We start from the raw sequence: 23,873 nt of genomic DNA, 5'->3' as shown, positions 1-23,873 counted from the left end.
TCAAATTCCAAAGTGAGCATAATTCATGCAGCAAGAGGGTAGGGTCTGAGACTCTGGTGGAGGCAGGTTCAATTAGGGCTTTCAATAGGGAATTAGACTGGTGTCTGAAAATGAAGAATGGCCAGGGCTATGCAGGAGAAGGTGGGCATTGAAGTGAATTGCGTTTCTCATTTGGATGACTGGCACAGACATGATGGGCCAAAAAGCCTCATTCTGCATTGTAACAATCTTGTGACAGTAAGAACTTTGGTACGTGCCCTCTTCCCCTTTCCCCATCCAAGATGGGACAACCCATGCTTTGGCCCGTAGCCTCTCCACATTCTGCTGTTGACCGAGTTCAGGCGGCTCTGTCCTTCAGCTGATGTGCAAACCTTGTGAAGATCACAATGTTGATCTTCTGTTCTTAGGCCCCACTCTCTGTGGTTGTGTCTTCTCAAAACTGCGTATGTTTATATAACACCTTTGATATACTACATCCCGAGACTACAATTCATTTCACAGGAGCACCATGAAGAAAATCAAACACAAAATCACTCAAGGTGTTTTCTGAATAGTAATCTAGCTTTGGCTTAACAAGTGCTATATACAGCTCCATCATAACCTTCTTGCTATTGTAATCTATGTTTAGGCTAACAAAGGAAAATATCCCATGTGCCTTCTTAACCACCTTACCTACCTGTCCCGCTGCTTTCATAGGTCTATGGACATACATAATAAGGTCTCCATGATCTTCTGTATTTCCTATGGTCCTACCCTTCAATGCGTACTCCCTTGCCTTATTAATCATCTCAAAATGCACCACCTCACACTTGTCAGGGTTAAACTGCATTTGCTGCTGCTCAGTCTATCTGAGTAGCCGGTCCATAGTGTAGCTGAGCAAATCATGGATGGTCAAGCCGCCAGAATTGGGAAGCGCAGGTATCTCAAATGGTAGTAGTGGAGGCTGGAGATTACAGAGATAGGAAGGAGTGAGGTCGTAGCAGGAAAATAATAAGATCAAGTTTGACTGGGAGCCACTGTAAGTCAGTGAGCACAGCAGTGAGAGGAGAATAGGGTGTTAAGCAACTTAAGATAGGGGCAGCAAGAGTTTTTGATGCTGGAGGCTGACCAGGAGTAGGTTTCCAGTGTGGAACATGTGAAATGGTAGAACATTTATAAGTTAGCTGGTTTCACTAATGGACAAAAACCTTCCCTGGCCTCCTGACAAGCAGCTGAAATGTAACTCTGTGTTTTGTGGCTGTTACATGTACCTCGGTCTATAACCCACTGCACTGGACAATATGGCAGCACACTCCACTCCATTTAATTACGTTAATTTACCTGCGGATGATGAGTTGAAGTGTGCTGCACATTGATTGATTGCTTTAGAATGTGAATGCTTTTGACACCACAGGCTCAGAAACTGGTGTTGAAATAACAGAAAACGAACAGGAATACACTCCACTGCTTCTGTTAATTTATGTCTGGGTGTAAACACTGATGGTAACTCTTACCTTATTGAGAAATGAGGATAACAGGGACGTCTGTCCTGAATCCACATGTCCATTAGATTCAGTGCTGTAGGAACAAGGAAAAGTAATTAGCTCAGCTTCTCTCTGACTATTGTGACATGATGGTGCAGTACAGTATGTACTTTGTGGTTATGCCACAGTATGATAATCAAAACATCAGCTACAGTTCTCATTACAGACTATTTGACCCAATCTAAACTGTTTGTTTATCCCTCAGTTTTTAATCTGAAGTATAGCAAATATGTTGGCAAATACCTGGTTACATAACACCGTCATCCAGTGAGGTCATGTTCTAAAGGGTGGTTGGGAGTAGGCAATAAAGGCTGGCATCTTGCCAATGATGCCCATATCCCATGTGGGAATAGAAAATAGATCAACTGTCCAGAATGGGGACCACAGAATTGCAAGCCACATTCAAAATCTGGAAGAGAATTTTCAACATCAACCATCAAACCAAATGGCTGCTTCTTTAAGATGATCTTCGGATGTCTCTTTGCCTTATCATCAGTTTGTCATAATCAGCAGGTCTCCAAACACATTTGGACCAAATGGCCTGTTTCTATATCTCCCTATATATTAGAGCCCTTCTATATCAGGTGCCTCACTCACCTCAATGTTAATAAATAGGAGTCAGTGGAGCAGATGTAGGCCATTCCGCCCATCGAGCTTGCTGTGACATTCATTGAGACCATGGCTAATCTGAAAATCCTCAACTCCACTATCTGCCCTTTCCCTATAATCCTAAATTCATTTCTTGGATTAAACATTTGCATATCTTAGCCTTAAATATACTTAGTGATACAGCTTCTGTAGCCCCTGGCAGTGAAGAATTCCATGGATTCACTACATTCTGATGGAAGAAATTCCTCCACATCTCTATTTTAAATAGGCACCCACTTATTCTGAGATTATTCCCTCTGGTCTTAGACTCTCCCAAGGGGAAACAACCTCTCCAAGTCTGTCAAGCCCCTTAAGAATCTTCTATGTTTCAATTATGTCATCTCTTATTCTGATAAACTCCAATGAGTACAACCTCCTCAGCTTCTCCACATAGGAAAATCCCTCCATATCTGGAATCAATCTAATGATCCTTCTCTGAACTGTCCACAATGACAATTAGGGAAAGGCACCAAAAGCACACATCTCTCAAATGATTTAGAATAAAAACATCCATTTTGGAAATCCTGGGGCAGCAGAATGATATCAAAGGCCTGATGTACAGGATCTATAAACGTCCTCCTCTCTCATTCTGTCACTCGCTGCTCCTCAGGCACAGTGATGAGCAGAAGCAGCCTGCAGGATTGTAGAGAAACTCCTTGTCAAGTGATTCACTTTGGAAGGTCCAATTTGAATGCAGAATACAGGGTTAAAGGCAGGATACTTGGCAGTGAGAAGGAATAGAGGGATCTTGGGGTCCATGTCCATAGATCCCTCAAAGTTGCTACCCAAATTGAGAGGGTTGTTAAGAAGGCGTATCGTGTGTTGGCTTTCATTAGCAGGGGGATTGACTTAATAGACGCGAGGTTATGCTGCAACTCTATGGAGTCTTGGTTAGAGCACACTTGGAATACTATGTCGGGTTCTAGTCGTCTCACTTTCGGAAGGCTCTGGAAGCTTTAGAGAGGGTGCAGAGGAGATTTCCCAGGATGCTGCCTGGACTGGAGGGTGTGTCTTATGAAGAAAGGTTGAAAGAGCGAAGGTTTTTCTCAGTAGAGCGAAGAAGGATGAGAGGTGAGTTGATAGAGATGTACAAGATGATGAGAAGCTTAGGTAGAGTGAATAATCAGAGACATTTTCCCATGGCAGAAATGTCTATCACAAGGGGATATAATTTTAAGGTGATTGGAGGAAGGTTTAGGGAAGATGTCAGAGGTAGGTTCTTTACACAGACAGTAGTGGGTGTGTGGAGCACACTGCTAGCAGTGATAGTAGAGTCAGATACATTCAGGATATTTAAGCAATTCTTGGATAGGCACATGGATAACAGTACAATAAAGGATGTGTAGGTTAGTCTGATCTCAGAGTAGGATAAAAGGTCGATACAACATCGAGGGCTGAAGGGCCTTTACTGTGCTGTTCTGTTCTATGTTCCTGAGGAGGTGACAGAGTCTGAAACGGAGGCATTCCACATCACTTTGAACTGATCTTGTACATTACCAGCAATAAAGTCACAGCAACTACTTATATAATGTCATAAAGCATCCCAGGTCACTTCCCAGCATAATCAACTTAAATCTCTGTCACTAAAACAAAGGGTAAGACTTTAGGACAAGAATCACATTCTTGGTAAAAGGATCATATTATTGTGAATCTTGAATTACAATATGAAATGGGCAGTAAATGCTGACCCAGATAACAAAGCCCACAGCCCCTGAATGAATGCTTTAAGGAGCGTCTTGATGAAGGAGAGATGGGGAGAGAATTCGGAAAGGTCTAGGCTGTTATTTCACGAGCTTAGGATCCAGGGAGTTGAAGTCCAGTGCTTGGGGAAAGGGAGTGAGGAATATATAATTGTGATTGGAGGATTGCAGACATCTTAGATGATTGTGGAGTTGGAGAAGTGAGGCCACAGAGGGATTAAGTACAGTGTGAGCATATGGAGGGGTTTCACAATGAGCTGAATACCAACCAGAGCTCCTGAGATGTGCATTTTTGGAACCTTCCGTCTTGTTTTCTGAGCTTTTGTTCTCCAAAGCTTTTGTCTCAATTTTAACAGTGATACAGCAGTCAATTAATAAAGATTGCCCCCCTCCCCCCACAGTGGAAGGGAGGTCAGAGGAAGCTGGTTGTACAATGGGTGCATTAGAGCTGTCAGCAAAAGTACCACCTGAGCAAGGAGCCACCATACCAAGCACCAGAGATCAGGTTAACACACAACCCAGCTTCTTGATCGAATTCACCGGGAGTGTTGAGGTCGCAGTAACTGTGACATCTCTGTGCAGCAGAGATAGGAAGGGACAGAGGAGTAGTCTGACAGGGTGGCATGTCTATCACTCAGGGCTTTACTTATGATGAAAGACAATCTGTATTCCAGATTGAAAACTGTGTGTGTGTGTGTGTGTGTTGCACAGAACTCTGACCAGAATGGGATGTATTCCAAAAAGAGAAAACAATTTGATAATCAAACCTCAACTGACCAAACAATGGAAAGATTTTGTGAAAGTTTGGAATAATTGGGAGCAGTGGATGTTTTCGGATGGGGATCTTTGTTCTGGAGCGTAGGCAGTTGATTAAATGTACTTGTCTGGTTTTATATGTGAAGAACTGGAATTACCAGCTGTGGGTATGTCAGAACAGCCTCATAGAGTTGGTGCTGTCTCCTCAATGCCGAATTTGATCATAGAATGCCTACAGTTTGGAAAAAGGCCATTCAGCTCCCCCCCCCCCATCAATGAGCATCCCATCCAAACCCAACACCCTATTCCCATGGCCAATACACTCTAACCTGCACACCTTTGGACTGAAGAAAGCAACCCACACAGACACAGGGAGAACATGCAAACTCCCCACAGGCATCACCCAAGGCTGGAATTGAACTTGGAGTCCCTAGCACTGTGAGGTAGCAGTGCTAACCACTGAGCCACCACATTATCCACTCTAGATAGCACTGAAGTAATAAACTGAGTTCAATACCAGTGCTGCCCTCATAGTGCAGCATGCTACCTACCTGTGCTCCTTCAAGCTCAGATCAAGGCTCTGGTTCTGTGTTGAGTCTTGGGATTGGGTCTTGGTGATGTCACTTGGCTCTTGCTTGACTGGGACCAGACTGAACTGGTTCAATTGTGTTTGCTGCTCATTTCCTGCTATGACAAAATGCAAAAAACAAGTCATTGTTGGTCCCCTGTGATGAGATCGGTTCTGACTTTTGCTCAGCGACGGAACAAGTGGAGTGATAATTATTGCCACATTACGTCAAGCCACCGGGACTTTTGAGATGTCGGAGGGGAGAGAGAGCGAGGTGAAAAGGCTTCATTCTGCTGTTGTCATATCTGATTTGTGGCTCTGCCTCTTAACCATTCATTAAAAATCATGTTAATGCTGAGGGTCTCTGGCAGCTCCAGTGTGAGAGACAAGCTTTGCCTCATTTCAGGATGTCTACGTTTCCATGGAGACGCGTCAGCCTTCAACAGAGCATGCTCAAGAGGAACATCTCCCATCCATGCCAGATCAAACTTGACAGCCAATCAGATCAGTTCAAACAGGTTTGACTCACCCCCATCCCATCCCCCACCTTCTCCCCAACCCTCTCCCCCACACCCACCCAGATGGACAGATCACATTTATAAGCAAGGTATTGAGAAAAGCCACGTGCAAAGAGAATAAATCAGCTTACAGAATGGCCTGTGCCCAACCTTTTCTGAAATACCCCAAGAGACTGAAATATTAATTTTGCCTCGGGCAGAAAAAAGTTTAGTATTTCCCTCCAAAATAAAAACCTGTCCTACTTCTCAGGATGGCTAGTGAATTGAAAGGAAACAAAGTGTTGAGTGACCTGCTCCCATCTCGCAACCCCAGTGTGGGTTTATATCTTGACAGAAGTTGTAGAAGCTAAACTCTGCATTGAGCAAATTTCAAACTTTCTGACTCTAGCAATTCTCAAAGGCCTTGAACTTACACTGTGAGACACTAAGGATGCTAAATGTTCAATTCAGAATTCCACAGAGTAGCAGATTAACCCTAACCTCTGCTTTAACCAGCAATAGGAATAATTTGAAAGAAGAGTTCTGGTTAATCTGCAGTTTACACCAAAATCTCACAAGGTCAATGCTGTTTCTGTTCTTGCTTCTTCTTAATATCTGAACATCACCCATCTCATCAAATCATTCCCTCCCTTTTGTTTTTAGAAAAAAGAATGAGCTCAGACTTGGGAAATACAAAGTCAAGGGATTGTGAGCAAAGTGTAAAGAGAGAAGGAAAAAGCTGCACCTCACTGTGCATGTGCTCAGAGCTGTTACCATGGACACCACCAAATTCACGCTACTCACTAAATTGAAGCCAAAGATGGTCACCCACATACTAAGCTCCATAAACTTGAAGTCATTATAATGCTGCCACCATGTTGTATTTCTTAGCACGCCCCATTCATAGAGCACTAACTGTTTTGGTTCCCAGTCTAACAACACCTTGATCACAAAATCCTCATCTTGATTTTCAAATCCCATCCTCCCCAACCACCCCCACCCCACTTCACCCCCTGCTTTCTGCATTTTCCTTCAGCCTTCATAGATCTCTGGAATATCCGTGCTCCTTAGACTTTCTAGCATCTTGGGCATTCCCAATTTTGATCACTGCACCGCTGGAACGCATGTTTCCAGATACCCATTCCCAGGTTCGGGAATTCCTTCACTGCACCTCCACACTTTGTCTTTACTCAAAAGCAATCTCTCTGACAAAGGTTTTGGTCACTTTGTGTAATTCATTGGGAGAAAGTGATGACTGCAGATGCTGGAGATCGGAGTCAAAAAGTGTGGTGCCGGTAAAGCCCAGCCGATGAAAAGCCCATGCTCGAAACATTGACTCTCTTGCTCCTCGGATGCTGCCTGGCCAGCTGCACTTTTCCAGCACCAAACTTTTTGACTTGTGCAATTCCTTACCCCATTTTGCTCCATACTCAGGAAGCTGAACAATGCTCCCTTTGGGTGCATGGGTACCCAGACATTACTGTGTGAGTCACACACAGGTTGCACCCTTTAAGAAAAAAATCAAAGCTCCTGTACACTTAATGAATGGGCTGAGCACAGCAAAACAAAATCATTAGTGGGGAAATCGCTGACAAGCTTTTATTTATAGAGACACACATTGTGTGCTGTGCACCTCGAAATAAAACCCCTCTTTCACTCTGGCCCTATATTTATGCAACACACAAGGTGAGTTGCCAGTCAAGACCCACCTTCTGAATATAATGACTCCCCGTTGATAAAACATTAACACAAAGTATTCTGAAATATCTGTGCTCCTGTGCTGCAGTGGTAGTGTCCCCACCTCTGAGCCAGGACACCCAGATTCAAACCCACCTCTGCCTGAATTGTGTAATAACATCACACAGCAGATTGATGAGAAAATCTATAAAAGTGAAATGCCCTCTCTCCATCTCTCCCCACCTCTCCCTCACCTTAATGGGTCTTGCATATAAATTAATCAGTTTGAGAACACAAGTGATTTTCTTGTGATGTTGGTGAAAAAAATGAGTTAGAATCATAGAATCCCTACAGTGTGGAAACAGGCCCTTTGGCCCAACAAGTCCATACTGACCCTCCGAAGAGTCACCCATCCAGACTACCCTATTAGTCTACATTTACCCCATGACTAATGCACTTAACCTACATATTCCTCAACCAAAACTGTCTTTAAAGATGTGTGGGTTTTCATTTTTTTTTTGAAAATAGACCACAGACGTAGAAAGTTCTGTGGCTTTCCATTCACGCCTAGATTTATTCCACCCTCGGGGGGGGGTGAACTGTTAATTAGGTTTTTAAGTGTTATCACATTATAATAACAAGCAGACTTGCGCTATGAACAGTAATTCAGTTAATAAAAAGAGGCCTCAGAATTGAAGGCAAAATCTAAAGTGAGAGAAACTCATTTTAACGTGATCAGGTATTTGAACTTTAACAGAGGGAAGGGACAGTTCACCGAAATGGTCTTCCTGTTATGAACAAAATAATAAACTCCTACTTGAAAGAATTTGAAGGGACAGCAAAGCGAAGCACATTACACTGAGTATTATTGGAGGGAGGATTACCATAAAACCACAAAACATCGGAGCAGAAGAGGGAAATTTAGCCCATTGAGTCTGCCCTGACATCCAATGAGATCATGGTTGATCCAATCATCTTCAGCTCCACCTTCCTGCCTTTTCTCCATATTCCTTGATTCCCTGACTGATTAAAAATCTGTCTGTCTCAGCCTTGAATACCCCGACAGGAAAGAATTCCACAGATTCATGACAGTCTGAGAGTAAATTGCTCCTCATCTCTGTCTTAAATATCTGTCCACTTATTCTGAGATGGTGCCCTTTGGTCTTCGGCTCTCCTGTGACATCTCATGGGTCATTCAATATACTCAAGGCTGAGATAAACAGATTTCTAATCAGTAAGGTAGTCAAAGTTTAAGGGGAAAAAAAGGCAGGAAAGCAGAGTTGAGAATTATATCATCCATAATCTCATTGAATGATGATCTTACTAATGGTTTTAAAGGATGTTTCTGCTCAAATTCAAATCCAGCTCCAACAAAACCACTCCAGATCACCTGCATTGACCTATCCTTCAAATGTCAGGCTAGTTCAGCTCAGTTTCTCAATGTCAAGTTGGGGATGATCTGTTCTTCTTACGATGAATACAAAATACCAGGGTTATTCATACCCCAATGTCTCACCTAGGTCTGCTGGGTTGGATGGTTTGAGAGCTGCAGCTGCAAGGCGGGCCATCATTGGGGAGATGAGCCCTTTGCTGGCTGTGATCTTCTCCATGATGGTGGTTGCAGCAGCTGGAGACAGGGGGATTGTGTTGCTGGACCCCGAGACAACTTGTGAAGGCGATTCCGTCGGCACGGTGGGAACGCTGGAGGAGATGGCGGATATCAAGTTGGCTGCTGTCACGGGGATGGCCATGGAGACCCTGTTGGGAATGATAGGGAAGAAGGGGCCGGTATTGGAGAGACTGGCATTGGAGAGTGCCAAGGCGACTGGGATGGGGCTGGCCAGCGTTTGCGGAAGTATCGTCGACATCTTGGTTGCTGGGATGAGGTTACTGGTCGGCCTGGCGGCCTGGCTCGAGGAGATCTCTGTGGTGGGAGTGGGGAGGAGTATCGGTCCCGCAGATTGTTGGCTTGTCGGGGATGCGCTCAGACTCGAGTTCTTGCTGCTTATCGCTGAGTAGTCAATCAGATCGTCATTGCTGGAGTCATCCTGTTCGTTCTCCTTGCGGCCCAGCAGCTGGGAAGCCAGGCCGGGACCTCCCGTGTTGCGGATGTGACGCCGTTCGTGTTTTCGCTTGTGCGAGGTCATCTGACTGGTGGAGGTGAAGGTGAAGCCGCAGCCCACCCGGATACAGTGGAAGTGGTTCGTGGCCTTGCTGTAGACACAGCCCTCGTACTTGCACTCCTCGTATTTGTAGAACTTCTTGAAGCCATCCTTGGCGTAGGCGTCATCCTTGATGTGATAACTCTTGTGCTTTTCGATATCACACTTGTTTTTGAAGGTGAAAGTACAGCCAGGACGCCTGGGAAAATGGAGAGGTTAATGAGCAGACTGTATCGTTCCCTACATTCCAGCTCCCCTTTTGTCCCTCACCGTCACATACTCATCACTGAGTACAGGTCACAGTGCGTGTGTGTCTCAGGTTTTCTTTCCACTAACAGCTTAGCTTAATACCCAGAGGATAAAAAAGACTTGCATTTATTTGTCTCAAAGTGCTTTACGGCCAATGAAGTACTTGCGGAGTGTTGTCACTATTGCAGGAAATGTAGAGCCAATTTGCACACAGCAAGTTCCACAAACTGCAAAGTGAGAATAATCAGGTTTTTTTTAGTGTATTGCTAATTGAGGGGTTCATATTGGCCAAGGGATAACTTCTCTGTTTTCTTTGAACCTGTGAAATGGAGTTTTTAATGCCCACCCGAGGGGACATACAGTGCTTCAGTTTAACATCTCAGCTGATGGACAGCACCTCTGACAATGCAGCACTCCTTCAGTACTGCACTGCACCTGAGCATCAACTTTGATTTGTACACTTTAGGGACTTGAAACATCAACAACACAACGCTCCACGAGAGAGCTTACATCCAGATGTTTGTTACTCTTCCTCCAATCTCTTCACACGGCAGTTTGCAGTTCTATAGCACATTTAACATAGTAAAGCATTCTAAGTTTCTTATATATAGGACTGCTTCAATTCTTGGCCAAGGCCATTCAGCGCAGCTGGTCTCACCTAGAAACTTTCTAAGGGTGACTAAGAGAGTCATAGATGTCACTTTATACATAGAGGGAGATATTGAATTGGATTGGGATGTACCTGCAGTGAAAGTGTGTGGTCTTTTGTCCATAGAACTGGCAGCCAAGGGTCCCACAATCCTCCGTCGCACGAAAGCGCTGAAAGCCATCGTTGATTAGCTGGGCGTTCTTTTTGTGGAAGTTTTCATGGGTCATCACATCAGACGTACTGGTGTAAACCTTAGTGCAACCCACCTGGAGGGCGAGAGAAATGGAAGGCTTTATTGAGAGAGCTTCAAGGAGACTGTTGAGGGTGGGGAGGCGGAAGGTGAACGGAAGCTCAGGAAGGGAATGGGACTCCGGAAGCTGAATGTATGAGACTGCTATGTTGGGGGAAAGATGGATAAGGGACAGAATCTAGTGAAGAAGAGATTGGAGGGGCCTGGAGTCACAACAATTGGAGGAGGATATGGAGAGCAGAGACCTTAAAGAACCTTAAATGTGAAGGTGAGAATGGGAGAGAGTGCTTTCATCTAAATGGGTTTGTGCCTATGGGCCTGGATAGGTAATGACAAGCCAGGTACACCTCCCACCACCTTAACACTGTGCAGCTGTTGTAACTCGGGACCCTCCCAAACTCTTCATCCCTCAGGCGAGGTCTCATCCAGATTTCTCCCAAGAGCATCAATGGCTGTCCCATGTAGTCAGTCACGGGAATCCCATTCCCATCCTGCTATTTCATCCTGAGACAGTGTGTGGAGAAGGGGCTATTCAGTCATACCGAGGGATTGGACTTTGCTCAAGGTGGACAGGACTGGGGTTGAGGGAAGGAGCTGATATACAGCTCCACGACATTATGGCTTGTCCAAAGCTCACTATCTGATAGCACAGTGGATATAGACAGAAGGTGTGGGGGGAGATTGTGCTGGGTTTTGGTCAGTCCAGAAGTGGAAAACAAATTGAAGGCTCTGGACAATGATGAAACCTATTAAATACCCGATGCCTCACAGCACCATAGACCCAGGTTCGATTCTAACCTTAGGCGATTGTCTGTGTGGAGTTTGCACATTCTCCCTGTATCTGTATGGGTTTCCTCAAGTTTCCTCCCACAGTCCAAAAATGCGCAGGTTGGTGTGGATTGGCTATGATAAATTGTCCCATAGTGTCCAGGGATGTGTAAGTTAGTTGCATTATCCATTGGAAATGCATACAGGGATAGGATAAGGGAATGGATCTGGGTGGGATGCTCTTCAGCGGGTTGGTGTGGACTCGCTGGGCCGAATGGCTTGCTTCCACATTATAGGGATCCAAAGAAATTTAACCACTAGGGAAAAGCTTGTATGTTCTTATTGCCATAGTATTAGGGATGACTGAGAATTCAGGCCTTGCCCCTTTGTTGATAATTTCCCTTGTCCTACATTTACTGTGAAGTTGAGCATTTAATAGAAATAACCCAAAGTACTATTATTTTTATAGAATTACCTTTCTAAGAGAATAAGACATGAGACTCACTAAAGTATTTTTTCAAAGGAACAAATTGAAATCACAGCATGTGGTCAGTATGTTCCCTTCATGGCTACTTTTCCCTGCTTTAGTTTTGAGTGAGGTAATGGTTTTATTTCAAATTAGCCAAACCCTTCCACTGCTGTGCCAGAACTATCTCGAGATGAAACATCAGGGAGCTCTGATATTTTCTTATCTCTCTGTGTTCCTGCTCAAACAGTCTCTTGGGTGACCAGAACTTGAGTCTTGCTGAACAAGGAATCATATTGCGGAAGCTTTTTTGTTTTGCACACATCAGGACAAGTGCAAGAATGCTAAATTTCAAATAATCATAACAACTTGTATTACAAGGGAAAAGGGGATTGCTTCCTTTTCATTTTATTTTCTCCATGGCAATGCTTTGTTCAGAATCAGTTTGCTAACCAGTTCCTCCTAGAGTGACCTCTGCGAGTGAGGTCAGGAGCTCTTTGGGAGATGTTGGGCATTCCTTTGGGATTATTAAGAGTTGACATGAATCTGCATAAAACATGGATAAACTCTATGGAACTGTCAAGCTATCAAGCATTTTAAACCCCAAGGCATTTTATATTTCTGAAAAATCAAAAATTCTGCTGAATTAAAATCATTCATTGCTATTTCACTGTTTGGAGACATACATCTGAGATCACCATTATAGGATTAGTGCTGCACCCTGCACCCACAACCTATTGTTATCACAGCCGGGGGAGGGGGGGCTGTAAATTCACAGTTTGATTGACAGCTCCACGTTGTCATGAAGTAATTTGCTGTCTTTAATATAGGGCTATGAATGCAAATGTTTGTTTTCCTTTCAAGTAAGGAATTAAGTATTATTAATGACAATTACTTTTAATAATGAAGCCTGTAGCAAATACTCAGAAATGTTATTCCATCTCACTGTGGCTCCTGAGGTCAGCTAATGGTGGATGCAGCTGAGTTGGCACGAAAGATAAAAGGGCAGATGGGTGGTGAAAGGGGTATGGGCTGGCACTAAGTTGGCATCAAGGCTATAAGGGGTCATGGAATGGCTACAGGAACATAGGTTGCCATTGGAGGAATATGAAAGATGGGTGGGGGTCATGGGATGCCATAGATGGGATATGAAATGTATGGTGGGTGGGGGTAGATTGAGGGTGTGGGAGAGGTGAGGCCTAGGTGCCTGTTTTATTTTAATGGAGAGAAAGTCCCAGAGCAGTAAAGGTGGGGGGAGGGGGTGTTTTCAACAGCTCATCTTAGCACCCGACAGCCTCTGCACTGTTTCTGGGGTCAGTGGGCCCATCTCCTGTTAACCACCTCCACATTCTGTGCCCCCAGTGTTCTCACACAGATGCAGCTCGGTCTGCTGATTATATCCTGTTTATATCTCAGGCTCCCCAGCATTTGCTTTTATAGCAACTATTTGCATTTATATAGCACCTTAATGTGGGATAGCTTTTCAAGGTGCTTCTCTGGCAAAATAAAAACTGAGACTGAACCAGAGCAGGAGATAATAGGGCAGGTGATCAAAAGCTAAATCAAATAGGCTGCTTTTAATGAGTGACTTAAAACAGGAAAGAGATGTGCAAAAGCAATGGTTGGGATTCCAGAGGACCAAGGTCGCTGAGGCATAATCTTTTCTCAAAGCTCACCTGTCCAAATAATAAGAAGAGGAATTTCAGATGAGTGTATTAAAACCCTGTCTGTTTATATTAGCATAACTTAATTGCATAGTCTAAATAAATTATTTAGTGATAGAAATTTCTGCTTTAATTGCTTTGGGTGGAAACAGAAAGATTGCATTGACTTCAGGTTTGGAAACTCAAGAGTAATTTTGTTAAAGTCAACTTCTCCCCTCTCTAGGTTTGCTCTTGTGCGGTTAGTAATTCCTCAGGGGTTAGGACAGATAATTTACTGTCAATATTTCACCTCAGGGGCCAGTTTAAAAGGGCAGTGCCTCAGCTCAGGAATTGCCTCCCTAAAATGCTCTACCTCTCACTCCTCCTTAAAGCTACCTCTGCGTCATCTGTCCTAATATCATCTTAGGTGTTTCAAGGGGGTTGGAGTATAACAGTAGGGAAGTCTGACTTCAGTTGTATAAGTGGCTGGTGAGACCACGTCTGGAGCACTGTGAGCAGTTTTGGTCCCTTTATTTAAGGAAAGATATTATTTCATTGGAGGCAGTTCAGAGAAGGTTCACGAGATTCTTGGGGAATCAAGGGCCATAGAGAAAGGGCAAGGATGTGAGGAATGTCGTATCAACCACGATCCTATTGAATGGCAGAAGGAGCACGAGGGGCCGAATGGCCTACTCCTGTTCCTATTTGTTATGGTGGGAAACAGTGTCCGCTCTAAGGCTGGGAAGTCATTTGCCTATTGATGTGTGACATGGTTCTCAGTTCCAGAAGATACTTCTGTATTTGGAGCTCAGAGTTCCGCCTGGAGCCAGGAAACATCGGAGGGAATGTAGATGTGAAGGCACAAAGTTTGTTTGAAGAAATTATTTTGATTCAACCCATTCAAAAGAGTTGCAACCCATCAGAAGAGAACCTGGAACTTCTGGGCCAAAGATGCAGGTAGTAGTACCACTGTGACACAGACCCCTTCAAATTCTGATCAACAGCCACCCAGGAAAGAGGACATTTTTCTGGATCGTAAGCAGGAGGTAAGTTGGCAACAGGAATGACTTTAATCCCTGAAGGATAGCACCCATCAGCCACGTGTCCTTGTCAGCACAGTGGGGGTTGGAAGTGGGGGAGTGGGAGAAGGAATCAGTCCTTCTGCCGAGCCATGCCCCCTGAGGATCTGGGATATTTTCCTGCACGGATTTGTCAGCAACCTACAGCCAACCCTCTAGGAAGCTCGGGTTAGGTCGTCTTTCCTCCACTCTGGTGCACACGTGGGTCTGTTCATTTCTCCAAGTTGGAATTGTTGCAATTCTGTGGATCTCACAGGAAGACATGCTCCATGAAGCTATGAGCTGGCTTCAGCTGGACCCCTGGACTGGTCTTTTACTGGGAAGAAAGTTGGCTGTGGATATGTGTAGAGTCAAAGGTGTAGCACTGGAAAGGTACATCAGGAATGAAGAGCTTATGCCCGAAACATTGACTCTCCTGCTCCTTGGATGCTGCCTGACCTGCTGTGCTTTTCCAGTGCCACACTTTTCGACTCTGACTCTCCAGCATCTGAAGTCCTCACTTTGTCCTGTGGGTAGGTGCAGGAGATGCAGCATTCCACTGTCAGAGCCATTTCTTTCTTTATCATTCATTGACAGGATGAGGGCACCCCTGGCTGTGCCAGTATTTTTTGTGTAGCCCTTGTTGCTCTGTAGAAGGTGGGGGTGAGCTGCCTTCTTGAACTGCTGTGGTCCTACTGCTCTGGGTTGACCCTTAGGGAGGGAATTCCAGGATTTTGACCCAGCGATACTGAAGGAACGGTGATATGTTTCCAAGTCAGGATGGGGAGTGTGTCGGAGGGGATCTTGTAGATGGTGGTGTTCCCATGTATCTGCTGCCCTTGTTCTTCTCGATAGTCAAAGTTATAGAATTGGAAGGTGCTGTTGAAGGAGCCTTGGTGAGTTGTTGCCGTGTGTCTTGTTGATGGCAGATATTACCACCAGGTGGTCAGGGCTAAAATTGGCCTGAAACAGGTTTGAACACATGCTTAGCTGAGGCTTGGCCAATATCACAACGTTCCTGCATTGTCTGAAGTGGTGTCTTTGAGATAGGACTTTTGACTGAGCTCCTGTCTGTTTGTTCAGATAAATGTGAAGGGGCTGGTGACAGATTCCAGGGAGAAGTTGGGATGTCATTAAACGTCTTGACTAACATTCCTCTCTTAACCACATTCATTAGTCCCCCCCTGTCCTTTGCTTTTGTTTTCTATGGAATTGGAGGGAGGGATGTGACAGGGAAATGATGTGACAGGTCAGATTGGAACTGAGCATAACAGACAATAAAAGCTGGAGTTTAAAGCATCACTTTCTTTTTAAAAGATTTGCAGATTTAAATCTGTTTTGTTCTAAATTGTGTTAAAGACTCCCTAAAAATTGTATTGTTCATTCATTGTAATCTAAATCCCTTACTTCAAATCTTCATTGTTTGAACTTGACCTTTCCCTGTTGAGAAAGACCAGGAGGATTTATTTTGGGCTGAAGTCTCCCCGACTTGCATTATTTTAACTGCATGCTCCCCAGCCCAGAGCTAAAATTAGCCTCAGGCAATATCACAAATGTGCAGAGACCGCTCCTGAATGACAACATGCGACTGGAGGCAGGAAAAGCATTTCCTGCAGCAGATTGGGCTCAGGGAGCCTCTGCAGAGTTCACTGAGGATATCGCACGCTGGGAATTGAACAAGTGCGGATGTGTCATGAGTGTGAAAGACTGAAAAACTCGCAAGAGATACAGCCTTGCTGGAATTATAGCAGGCTGCGGTATGAGTGAGATTTCAGGTTTTTTTTTAAATCCCATTTGCTAGAAGCTTTGTTCTTATTTCTCCTTTGAGAGGAAGGAGGTATCTTTTAAGCGTCCCTCGTTCAGTCTGTCGAGCCCTGCTCTGTCAGTGCTGAGGAGCAATGCGACTTCTAGGGGTTTCACTAGCTTTGTGCTTCCTAGTCAGGCTGCTGCTGTCTTCATTCTTGTCCAGCTCCTGTTCTGAACTTCTCCCTCCTTCACTAACGATGCACTCACATTGTTCACCCAGACTCCCAGAGAGCTGCCTCACCTCTCGGGGTTTAAAGCTGGGAGGTCTGTGACCCAGGGCCGTGCTGCTTGGAGCTCCCTGCATCATTCCAAGAGTAAACTAGGCCACAGACATGAGAGAATTGTTCTCATTCAAACAGAAGGTTCTGAGGGGGCTCCAAAGGGTAAACTGTTTCTCCCTGACTCAGAATCTAAAGTATGGGGGTCGGGGGTGATCAGTTGAGATGAAGAGTAATTACTTCACTCAAAAGGTTGCAAAGCTTTGCAAATCTCTACTGTACAGGCTGGTGGGTCCTCCCTCACTGATATTTAGTATTTTGGGGAATCAAGGGATATGGGGAAGCAGGCAAGAAAGTGATTTTGAAGCCAAAGTTGTCCTAAGACTATAATGAGTGCCAGTGCAGGCTTGAGGGGCTGAGAGGCCTACTCCTTCTTTTATCTCTTGCATCCTTGTTTCTAACAGGATAACTGTTTGATTCCTAAGCCACCTGGGATACTGCTCATACAGCTACAGGGCACTGAGGATATCTTTCAATTTTTTTTATCTCATCAGAAATAAAAAGAACATTTAACACTCTCTATTTCACAAACTTGTTAAAGAGACAGGTACGCTCATTAACAGCCAAATTTTGAAACAACACAGCAAACAGTGCTGCTAACTCTCTGTACTTCCTGACATCCTCCACTGAAGCTGGTGATCCTGCTAGGACCAACTCCACCGATGTTTTTTAAAAAAAAATTTCATGGGATGTGCGCATCACTGGCAAGGCCAGTGTTTGTGTCCCATCCCTAATGGCCCTTGAACTCAGTGTCTTGCTCTGTCTTTTGGGGTCAGTTAAGAGTCAACTACATTGCTGTGGGTGTGGAGTCAGATGTAGGCCAGATTTCCTTCCTTAAAGGCCTTAGTGAACTGGATGGGTTTTTATGATAATCAATGATTGTTTTGTGGTCACCATCTGCTCCACTAGCTACCTGACGAAGAAGCAGCACTCTGAAAGCTAGGATTTCCAAATAACCCTGTTGGTCTATAACCTGGTGTTGTGTGATTTTTTAACATCATCAATGATGACTAATTATGGAATCCGAATTTATTAACAAAATATAATTGAAATTACTGAGTGCTATTATAGTGGGATTTGAACCCATGTCCCAAGGGCAGACTTGTTTCAGACTTCCAGCATCCATTGTTCTTTGCTTTATTTCCCTACAGCAACAGCTTGGGTCTCTGGATTTCTAGGCCAGTGACTGCACCACTCCTCTATTGGGTTGGGGTTCATTCGTCCAATACAGACACATATGCACACATGCACACACACGTCATGAAACACACATTACCCAGCAATGAATGACTGAATGGCAGTAAGACAGTACATCATCACTGCATTCAGTCTAAAGGAGCAGGCAGCTATCGCCTGCTGCTGGTAGGAGAGGGTTACCTGCATGCAATGGTAATGTGTACTCTTTCCATTAAGGTGGCAGCCATGGTAGTAGACACTGCAGTCATCCAAGGGGCTGAAGCGCATGAAACCATGTTGCAGGGAGTTATCTCTCTTCTTGTGCATGTTGTAGTGTCGTATCACATCCTGTTTACTGGTAAACCTCTGTCAAAATAACAAAAGGGAAATACAGTCTTGTTAGTTAAGGGCCATTTGTGGGGGATGAAGGGATATGGGGGTGCAGGCAGTGAAATGGAGTTGAGACACAGAATCAGCTGTAATCTGACTGTTTTATGAGAAGAGGTTGGGTAGATTGGGTCTGGACTCTTTGGAATATAAAGGAATGAGAAGCAACCTTATGAAAACATACAAGATTCTTAGGGGGATTGATAGATTGATGCTGAAAAATTATTTTCCATTACGGGAGAGTCTAGGACCAAATGACATAATCTCAGAATAAGGGGTTGCACATTTAAGACAGAGATGAGGAGGAATTTGTTCTCTAAGAGAGTAGTAAATCCATGGAATTCTTTACCATTCAGGGCTGTCAAGGCTGAGAAAGACAGATTTTTATCATTAAGGGAATTAAGAGTTATGGAAACAAAGACAGGAAAATGGAGTTGAGGATTCTCCGATCAGCCATGGTCTCACTGAATAGGGAAGCTGACTCAATGGGCTGTATCCGCTTCCTCTTGATCCTCATGTCCCCACTCTGCTTCAGCAGAGTACATATACTGCTCCATGTAGCTGCTGTCTGAATAGCTTCAGCAGAGTGCATATACTGCTCCATGTAGCTGCTGTCTGAATAGCTTCAGCAGAGTGCATATACTGCTCCATGTAGCTGCTGTCTGAATAGCTTCAGCAGAGTGCATATACTGCTCCATGTAGCTGCTGTCTGAATAGCTTCAGCAGAGTGCATATACTGCTCCATGTAGCTGCTGTCTGAATAGCTTCAGCAGAGTGCATATACTGCTCCATGTAGCTGCTGTCTGAATAGCTTCAGCAGAGTGCATATACTGCTCCATGTAGCTGCTGTCTGAATAGCTTCAGCAGAGTGCATATACTGCTCCATGTAGCTGCTGTCTGAATAGCTTCAGCAGAGTGCATATACTGCTCCATGTAGCTGCTGTCTGAATAGCTTCAGCAGAGTGCATATACTGCTCCATGTAGCTGCTGTCTGAATAGCTTCAGCAGAGTGCATATACTGCTCCATGTAGCTGCTATCTGAATAGCACTTGCAGCTTTAGACAGTGGCATCACTCATCGTGACAACCTGCTGAAATCATCATTTTTGGGGAGGCAGATACACAGCTTTATGGAGATCGAATAAGTCAAACTCAGGAACTGGAAAACTGGATTCACAACCTACAACTTGTTCATTTCCAATTCAGTCCAGTGGTTACTCAGGACTGACTACAGTTGAATTCTGTTGTCCATCAGTAGGATTCTGAGGTTTTACTGGTGAGGACATGTGAAGATCACATTCTGTAATTGGAGGGAGGTTATGGTTTGTGAATGACCTTTGGCGATTTTGGATTTGAATTCAGTGATCTGGGGGACTGAATTCCTGTAACTCAGTTCATTTTTCGTGAACTCCAAGGACCAGCAGCCTTCACTCTGGGCTCTTATTCCATGGTGTCTCCCTCCATCATATGCACATTTCAACTCACTACCGCCATTTAACACCTGACTTTTGTTTCATTCCTCAGTGATTTCTTGCTCCATGTTTATGTGGATAGAATCCATGCCTCAGGTAAAGGAAAGGACTTATTGTATATTCACAGGTATATCATCTTCTTACAGCACAGAAAGAAAGGCCATTCAGGCCATGACTCCTATGCTGGCTCATTGGAAAGATTAGTCCTCTCTCACCTTCTGGTGCAACAAATACTTTCTGGTTTAAGTATTCCAGCGATTCATCAATTTGTTTTCACCAGCTTTTCTGACCTTTACTTGCTTCATGAAAACATTTCACAGTGAGTCTCTGTTTCTTTTTAAAGTATCTGTTGGCAAATCCATTAAGGTAAAGTGAGGGTTGGGTGAACTCTGGGTTCCTGGAGCAAGTGTGCCTTCTCTCTATTACATCTTCTCCATTTGATTCCTTATTTTTCTGCTCCGTTTAAGAGCATTTGTTTTTGGAATTTCACCCCTTGTTCTGGGGGCAGCAGCTAATCACTCCAAGTGTGGGCCATTTCATTGTTCATTGGGTGTGGACATCCCTGGCTGGGTGAATATTTCTGTGAGTAACTGCCCCAGAGAAGGTAGCGGGGAGTTGCCCTTCTTGAATCCTGCAGTCCTTGTGGTAGGGACTCCCAGTGCCATTGGGAGGAAATTTCAGGATTTTGACCTAGCAACACTGAAGGAACGGCACTATCTTTCCAAGATAGGGTGGTGTGCGGTTGAGAGGGGATCTTGCCAACGTGTGGCAGATGAGGTAGTAGAAAGTAGGGGGATGTGGAGTGGCTGTGAAATTCCACCTTAGATGTTAACGCCAAGTAAAAATATGAAGTAAATTATCACCAACCAGGACCATAATGAATAGCAGTTTGAAATAGAGAAACCCCCAGCAGAAACAGAACTCCCTTTATAGTTCCTCTTTATACCACAGGTAGGGGATAGAAATGTCTGTACACCAGCTATTAGATAACACTTTACAGTTGTCTAAGTGTATCCCTTATGTCATAACAGTTTGCTTGTAAAAGCTTAACTGTTTTTAATGTTTCCATAATTTAAAGTCCATTTCAAGCTTTAAGTGTTGGTGGATGGCATTTCTTCTGCTGACTCGTTTGATTTTACCTTGTGAAAGGAAAGCGTTTTCTTTAAGCCTTGCCTTCTTAATAATGGGCTGCTCACTCACCCACATCCTGACAGGAGCAGGTAAGTCACAGACAGGCTACCTACCTATCCCCCTGCCCACTGTGCTCTGCCCCTGCCTGTGGGCTCTGGCTTGCTTATCCTTTTCCCTCTCACCCTGGGAAGGGTCAGATTTTCACTGCCTTGGAGCCAGGACCGGGATCAGGAATTTGCTCCTGGATTCCAGGAGATCGCAAGGAATTTGAACAGAGTGGACAGTGTCTCTATTAGGAGAAAGTGAGGACTGCAGATGCTGGAGATCAGAGACAAAAGGTGTGGCGCTGGAAAAGCACAGCTGGTCAGGCAGCATCCCAGGAGCAGGAGAGTCGACGTTTTGCGCATAAAATCTTCGACAGGAAGAGCTTATGCTTCAAACATCGACTCTCCTGCTGCTCAGATGCTGCCTGACCGGCTGTGCTTTTCCAGCACCACACTTTTTGACTAGTGTCTCTATTATACCGGTTTGCAATAGGCTGATCGGACCAGGGCTCACGATCTCGCCTTGTTCATCAATCTGCAGGATGAGGTTGAATAAAAGCAAATTACTACAGGTGTTGGAAATCTGAAACAAACACACAGAATGCTGGAGAAACTCAGCAGGTCTGGCAGAAGCTGTGGAGAGAGAAACGCAGTTAATGTCTGGAGTCCTGTCTGACTCTTCTTTGGAGCCATCTTCTTCAGTTCTGAAGAAGATACATATTGGATTCAATGTTAATTCTTTCTTTATCTACAGTGTAAAGTGTAATGCTTCTAACTAGTTTACACTGATACAATCTTGCTCATGGGATAAGCTTATTTTATGAGCTGAAGCAATCAGATTTATCCACTCCTCAGTCAGAACTCCATTCTCCAGAACTGGTTTCTCAAGCACCTCCAATTGAATAAATTGCTTATCCCGCTCTGAAATCTGCAGCTCTGACAGTGGGCACTCATCTCCATGTTCATCATGTTCGGAACACCAGCTGTGTAAACCCTGAATGCCTCTGAAAGTTTGCAACAGGAATTGATGAAATCCCTTGAAACAACACACAAACAGAGGGTTGCACACAGGCACCCCAACTTGGAGCTAGACTTAGAGAGCGGTGAGGTGTCCTACATACAAAGAGGAATCTATCCGAACTGCATGTAGTCACAGCAGAGTGCAGGGTTAAAATTACTCTGTGTGATATTTGTGAAAGTAACGTTATGAACTTGTAATCAAGGAACAGGAGTAGGCCATTCAGCCCGTCGAGCCTCTCCCCCATTCAATAAGATAATGGCTGTTCTGCTTTTAACCTCAACTCTACATTTCTGCATATCCCACTGATAATCTGTCACCCTGTCCCTTGGCCAGCAAGAATCCATCTCCCTTTGCCTTATCAATATTTAATGATTCTGTATCCACTGCCTTTTGAGGAAGGGAATTCCGAACACACTTAACCCTAAGATATTTTTTCTCTCCTCTTTCTTAAATGGGTGACTGTCAATGTTAAACTATGACCCCTAGTTGTAGATTCTCCCAGAAGAGGAATCATTGTTTCCACTTCCACCTGGTCAAGTCCCCTCAGGATCTTGTATGTGAATTGAATTTATTGTCACGTGTACTGAGGCACAGTGAAAAGCTTTGTCTTTGTTCCAATTAATAAACAAATGTTCCAATTAGATCATCTCTGCCTCTTCTAAACTCTTCTGGATGTTGATGCAGTTGCTTTGTTAAGAAAGCTATAAATCTATACATTTGACATTATGATGTTACGATTACAATATCAAACAGTGCAAACTTAATCTGAAAGTATCTGTCGCCAATTGTAGTTTTACTGTCAGAGCACATTAACTTCGCCTCTCGGGTAAACTTCTGGCTTATCGCTTGAAGCTCGTTGTTTGTCCTCCTTTGCTGATCTGACATTTCTTTCAAGGGTTTAAGCTGAATAGTGGGATTGGATCCCATTCCAGGTGTTGCTTTTAAGGACATTCTGGGCCTGGTCTGACCTTTAAGCATGATTTTCCTCTTCCTCTTCCTGCTGGCAGGACATTCGATTTTAAGTGCAGGGACCTCAAACTAACCTGACTGCTTCAGCATCAGGAGGAGCAGTGTCCTTTGAGAGAAACACTGAGGTCAATGAACTCAACACAGGCTGGGAAGTGTACCTGAAGGAGAAACCTTACACATAACCATGGAGAGGGGCACCAATATCTCCCGTTATAATACTTGCAGACAAGTTGAATACAGTGTAGTGTTTAATCGCTGGTTACTGCAGCACATTCAGGCAGAATTGTTGCATTATCATTTAATTTAACTTGCCACATAAACTCCAACTGATATCAGAACTACAAAGGAAGATGGCAGAATGTGTGCTGTTTCAGAGAAGAAATGCAGCGGAAGGACTAGGGTTATAGAATGAGAGAGGGATAAACAGAATAAAAGAGGGTAGGGAGAATGAAAGAGAAAGAATATGAAAAAGACTGAGAAGGAAAAGGAGTGAAAGACAGATTTGTGAAATAGCAGGAATGTGAGTGAAAGAGAGAATGAGGGATAGAGAGAATGTTGGATAGAGAGAGGGATTGTGACTAAAGCAGATAGAATGAGGGATAGAGTGAAGGTGAGAGAAATAATGTGTGATTAAAAAAATGAAAGAAAGAGGAAATTCTGATTTTGAATGTTCCCAGTAATTTGTCATGCGTTCTGATTTATCCCCATTCTAGAACTTAGTCGATATTTAATTTTAATGTTTTTAATTCAGTCTGCAAGGAGAGGGATGTTCTTCACAAAAATGGCAACAGATGGTGAGACTGACGGTGGCAACAGTAAACAAGGATCCTGGCCAGCTGGCATGAAGGCAATGATTTTTAATGGAAAGAAAAAGCCCCCATGTGATAGAAATCACAGCGCTATCATCAACAATAAATAAAAGCTGCAAGATATTACAGGAGGTAAATCTGGTTTGCACTTTTTTTTAGAAATTGAT

At 44.0% G+C, this 23,873-nt stretch overlaps 1 protein-coding gene across 14 annotated transcripts in view; it reads right to left on the bottom strand.

Moving 5' to 3' along the window:
* The window catches only part of casz1 (castor zinc finger 1), a 402,949-nt gene that overhangs the window by 44,821 nt on the left and 334,255 nt on the right, over nt 1–23,873 (bottom strand). For 6 of the 14 annotated variants that reach the window (XM_043676242.2, XM_043676250.2, XM_043676245.2 and 3 more), the window contains 5 exons: nt 18,076–18,240; nt 10,523–10,695; nt 8,886–9,730; nt 5,179–5,314; nt 1,494–1,557 (listed from right to left, as the gene is read on the bottom strand). In XM_043676242.2, coding sequence (XP_043532177.2) covers nt 1,494–1,557; nt 5,179–5,314; nt 8,886–9,730; nt 10,523–10,695; nt 18,076–18,240 — 1,383 coding nt within the window. The remainder of the gene's footprint in view (nt 1–1,493; nt 1,558–5,178; nt 5,315–8,885; nt 9,731–10,522; nt 10,696–18,075; nt 18,241–23,873) is intronic. The other 8 variants (XM_043676244.2, XM_087980258.1, XM_087980260.1 and 5 more) reach the window with 2 other exon arrangements.

This window comes from Chiloscyllium plagiosum, unplaced genomic scaffold (assembly GCF_037043375.1).
Source record: "Chiloscyllium plagiosum isolate Xiang-an unplaced genomic scaffold, Cpla_swu_hap1 HiC_scaffold_37, whole genome shotgun sequence".
Taxonomy (NCBI): Eukaryota; Metazoa; Chordata; class Chondrichthyes; order Orectolobiformes; family Hemiscylliidae; genus Chiloscyllium; species Chiloscyllium plagiosum.
The sequence above is the reverse complement of the archived record's forward strand: the minus strand, read 5'-3'. Positions and strand labels throughout refer to the sequence as shown.